The sequence below is a fragment of the Prosopis cineraria genome, unplaced genomic scaffold (genome assembly GCF_029017545.1).
Source record: "Prosopis cineraria cultivar Desert tree isolate PC_DT_omini unplaced genomic scaffold, ASM2901754v1 PC3, whole genome shotgun sequence".
In the NCBI taxonomy this organism is placed as follows: Eukaryota; Viridiplantae; Streptophyta; class Magnoliopsida; order Fabales; family Fabaceae; genus Prosopis; species Prosopis cineraria.
Genome location: NW_026555334.1, coordinates 25,604,721 through 25,609,971, shown reverse-complemented (window position 1 = coordinate 25,609,971; position 5,251 = coordinate 25,604,721). Strand labels below are relative to the sequence as shown.

Here is a 5,251-nt window from a genome sequence, read left to right as displayed (position 1 = left end):
GTTCGATCTTCCTCTCCGTCTCTTTCTCTTTTTGGTGTATCTAATGTGCACCTTAGATAGGATTCAAGTAGTCTGCTCTCGTGTGGGTAATTGAATAGATTATATTATGCCCCAAATTTGGTAAGACTCTCACCCGACTCAATTTTCTGGCATATATTATTTATTTTATAATAGTCCTTCAGTACATAAAATATATGAACTTGCAATAAAGAATAACGAAAGTGTCGCGTATTGAAGAAGTAAGGTGTGGCGTAGAGCTAGCACCAAATTGGGAAAAAAAAAGGGGGGGGGTGTGGCGCAGGGAGAGCCAGGCAAGTATATATGGAGCAACGATTCTCCCATAGCTAGTGCGTGAGCTAATCTATAAGATTATGCGATTGACGTAAGATTAAAGAGAAAAATTGTGTGGTAGTGCTGAGAAGTAATATAAATCATGCAAGTTGAGTATGCAAATTGCTTCCTTCATTCAAGTTTTCCATTTAATATTTGAAGGCTACAATATATATAGATCCTGTGCTCATTTATGGCACGAATCAGTTAGTCAAAACCAAGAAAAGAATCAACAGATTTGATTATTCCTCTCAAAATGCCCTATAAATAGATGGCCATATCTCACACTGTCACACACAAAACCCAAGCTAACGTACTTAGCTTATTGTGGTCCAATACTCAATATTCCCATTACGTGGTTTCATCAGAGAGATGGGCACTAGTGAGAGGAATAAGCTTTTTTGGATGTTGCACCTTCTGGTGGCAGCAACTTGTTACATGCAAACTTGTGTTGAGGGAGAGCCCCAAGCGCCTTGTTTCTTCATCTTTGGAGACTCTCTGTCTGAGAGTGGAAATAACAACAACCTTCCGACGTTGGCCAAATATAATTACTCTCCTTATGGCATCGACTTCCCTTACGGTCCCACCGGAAGAGCCACCAACGGCCGCCACGTCCCCGACTTCCTCTGTAACATCCTTTTTCCCCCCATATCCTTCAACTATATTTCTTAGTAATATGATTCATGCATTCATGTAGTTTTGTAGAGTTTTTGGTGTCTTCGATGTGAAGACACTATTGCATACATACAGTGTTGTGAATTGCTAACGCTGAACATGTTTGGTTTCATATTGAAAATGATCAAAACCGTGACCTTAATGGAAGATATCATAGTTTGCTTGCTTCCACGTGAAACCAAAACATGTACTTATATAGTAACTTGTTTTAGGTGATTATTATTGCAGCTGAATTCATGGGGTTGCCGTTGATTCCGCCCTTTGCAAATGTACGCGGTTCAGACATTCTCAAAGGGGTTAATTATGCATCTGGTGCTGCAGGAATTCTCGTAGAGACCGGCACGAAAATGGTACTGAGTGTATATCTATATATATATATATGTATGTATTCGTTAATTCACGTTTCTTTTTCAGTTTTTCATTTGTTTGTATTTTGAAAATTTGGTGGGCGTGGAAGGTTGATGGAATTATATGAATTAATTGATTTAATTTTGATATCAGGGTGCTGATATCAGCATGTACGCACAGATAATAAATCACAAAGTCACAGTTGCAACTATTACTCCGAGATTTAAGGGTGCTGCAGCAGCCAAGAGTTACCTAAACAAGTGCTTGTACTACGTCAACATTGGCAGTAACGATTACTTAAACAATTACTTCATGCCCCAGTATTACGCATCGAGCCACATCTTTAACTTAACCCAATTTGCCGATTTTCTTATCGGTCAATATTCTCAGCAATTAAGGGTATGCATATATCCTCTATAATATTCTACGTCTATTTTTTTACCAATAGAGATACATATTATCTGGAGAATGAGAGCAAGAGAGTGATTAGTTTTATGTGTGTAATTGTGTTGGGGAAGGCATTGCATGGAGCAGGAGCGAGAAAGTTTGCGTTAGTGAGCTTGGGGCTCTTGGGTTGCGCACCGGGCGTGATTGCAGCGAATGGATCAAATGGGTGTGTGGAAGAGGTGAACAGAGCAGCCTCCATTTTCAATGAAAAGCTGAGAGTGAAGGTTAATGAGCTCAATTCTGAGTTCTTTGGTCGTGCCTCCTTTACTCTCGTCAACGCCACTGCGATCTTCTCTCTCAACCCTGACTTCCTCAGTATATATTTCTCATTCGGTTCATTTTGATTATATGATTTACAGACAATAATGAGTTAACTAATGATGAATAGAATGTTATATACGGTGCAGGATTCAAGGTTCAAAACGCTAGTTGTTGCCAAACGGTGTCGTCTACGGGGCTGTGTGTTGCGAATGGGACGCCATGCGAGAACAGGAAGGACTACGTGTTTTATGATGCCTTCCATACCACAGAGGAAGTCAATAGAATATTTGCCAAGTCAGCATATAACGCTTCAAATCCAGCTTTCGCTCAGCCTCTGGATATCAACACCTTGCTTTCTCCCTCCGCATGAACGCCACAAATGGTATCAGATTCATGCATCTTAATTAATTCCCATAAGTCATGATAACCCAAAATTTATATTATCCCACCCAATTGCTTCGGCTATATATGTATGGGTTTAATACTTCATTTAAAATAATATATGAGCAGTATTACTGTTCGTCTTCCATTTGGATTCAGTGAGTTTACACACTCAATGAGCATCCCACGTGGTACAATAGCAATGATTATGAGATATTTTATTATATGATACTTAGAAAATAGCCAAACTCAATTTTTTTGAGCATACAATGTATGTGATGAATGTTCTGACCGTATGGTCATTTTTCTTAATTTTGAGAAAAATATATTTTAATAATTTTTAAGTGTTCATGAAAAATAATTACTTTATTTGAAACACTTATAGTATAAGTGAATTTAGACCACATAGTTACTGGATTCAAATCTTTTTATACCCTATTTGCATTGCCGTATTATGGGGATTTTTGAGTGCTGCGGCAAAATTATCTTCATCAATTTTTTATTCAAAAATTAGAAATTTACTATTTAAATATTAAAATATGTTTAATATTAAGTTAGATAAAAGTAACTAACTAATTGTCTTTTCATTCTCTATTTGAAATCTAGAAATATATTTAGATCCTGTCCGGTTATTAGAAAAGAATAGAATGGAGTGTATTCATAATAAATATAATAAAACTCATTAATATATGCTGCAAATGTGAGAATCATCACACTTTTTAAAAATCTCAAGAATTATGATACCCAATCTCATGAATTAAATTACCCATTTTCTTATAAATGTACTAATCTATCTTCTTTGACTATCTTATTTTTATCTTAATTTTTTATCAATTTCATTTCATTCTTTTTTAATAAACAAATAAGGCCTTAAAAGCATGGGAGGTTCCATTTTTTTCTTTCTTTGTTTTTTTGACCAACCAAGGGTCCACTTCTTTAAAGAATGGGCCTTCGGAAACAAACAACTTAATGCAACGGATTTTTTTTTTCCTAGCAAATATTCAAGGGATTAATACCATTGAAATATAAGAGCTTCTATTCTTATATTCTAACTTTTTTTCTACTTGTAATTGGTAATCGCTTGATAACCTGTTGATTATACTTTTGTCTTTGAAGTTTAAAATTGGAAGAAAATTTAATTCTAAGTTGGAGGAATGTTAATTTGTTTTTAATTTGTGTTAATTATGTGATGATCTTGGGCTTATTGTCCAAATTCTTAATTTGAACTTATTGGGTTTATGTTAAAATATCAAAAACAAAAAAAAAATATAAATTCAATTATGTGAGAAATTAAGTTTAATAGGTTTAAAATTTAAATTTCAGCCTATTGGATGCTTACGTTAAAATATCAAATATAAAAGAAATCTATAAATCTAGTTATGTTTGAGATAGGCATTAGTGAGTTGAAATGGGGCCAACATATGAAATTTTACACTACATCGAGATGCAATTTTTTTATATTCAAATGAATATTATATTGCTCCAAGTTGAAAGAGCATTTATAAATTGTCTATCAATAAAGTAATTATATCAATAGTAAGATTTGAATTTATAACTTCATAAATTATTAATTAAATCCTCACTAATTGAATCAATTTTTATTACAACCTTAACTTGCAATTTTATCCAAGTGACAGGGATAATTGGCCGCCATCACCTAGACCCGCCATTATATACTTGTATGGGAAAAGAATTGTTAGGTCCTTGGCAGAACTCAACGAAGAGTAAGAGTGATATTTGAAAATTTAGTGCTTGCAGCGCCGATGTAATTAGGTAACAATAGGAGAAGTAATTAGATAGATTAGGTGCACCACATTATTTGTGATTTACACAATAAAAATGTGACATTTAAATGATATTAAACATATATATATATATATATTGATTTTAATATTAATAACACTAAAAGAAAGAATACAATAAATTAAATGTACATTCTATTATAAAAATAAAATTAATTTAAAAATATTATATAAAATTTTATTTAAATTATTTAAAATATTTTAATTAAATAGATAATAAATAATATGATGTATACAATCTATTTAACAATTTCTGGTAAAAACAGTGGAGCTTTAACTACTGTATTGTCTATAATTTGTAACCTAATAGGAGGTGCTCAAGAAGCTAGTAAGCACGGCGTCCATGTGCATATATGCGACGTCACTTCAAGACATGCATGCATTAAACACCAAACATCTATGTCTAGAGTTACTAATTAAGATTGGCTTGACCTTAAAAAGTTATGATTTAAATAAGTTGATTTTGTTAAGTCTAATTATATTTTAAATTTTTATTTTGATCAATCTAGCCCTAACTCTCAAAACCTCAGCCCTATATTTTTTTATTTTTTAATTTAAAAATTTAAAAAAGTATATTTAAAATCCTAAAAGGGTTATTACATATAATATTAAGTTTGAAAAATAAATTTTTGTCAATACACACAATAATAAATTTAAGTCTAATAAAAAATAATATCACAAAATTAATATCAATAATAATTAGATTTTGTTAATTTCATCAGTTAAATCTTGATATTTTTATTGTCATTCACATTAATATAATTTTATCCTTCTCATTATAGAGCCTTATCAATGGTAAAGATATTGAGCTTTTCATATATTTCCACTTCATCCTTATAAAATGAAACTAGGGTTTTAGAATTAGTATAGCATCTAATTTTTTTACTATTAAAATTTTAAAAAATTATAAAAGGGTTTTAAAGGGTCGGACCTAATTCTAAAAGGTTAGCTCTTTTATTTCAGAGCTTTAAAGTAATAGCTTGTCCTTGAATTATTTTAGGCTTAAA

General features: G+C 32.1%; 1 protein-coding gene across 2 annotated transcripts; it reads left to right on the top strand.

Annotated features, from left to right (window-relative positions):
- LOC129304520 (GDSL esterase/lipase At4g18970-like) lies at positions 1-2,646 on the top strand. 2 transcript variants are annotated; one of them, XM_054944207.1, is made up of 6 exons: positions 1-120; positions 701-958; positions 1,234-1,355; positions 1,507-1,752; positions 1,872-2,115; positions 2,208-2,646. In XM_054944207.1, exons 2-6 carry the CDS (start codon positions 703-705, stop codon positions 2,429-2,431), a joined length of 1,092 nt encoding a protein of 363 aa, XP_054800182.1. In that variant the 5' UTR covers positions 1-120; positions 701-702; the 3' UTR covers positions 2,432-2,646. The 2 variants fall into 2 exon arrangements, with proteins under 2 accessions (XP_054800182.1, XP_054800181.1); XM_054944206.1 differs by lacking the exon at positions 1-120 and having other exon boundaries at positions 653-958.
- The last annotated feature ends 2,605 nt before the right edge of the window (positions 2,647-5,251 follow it).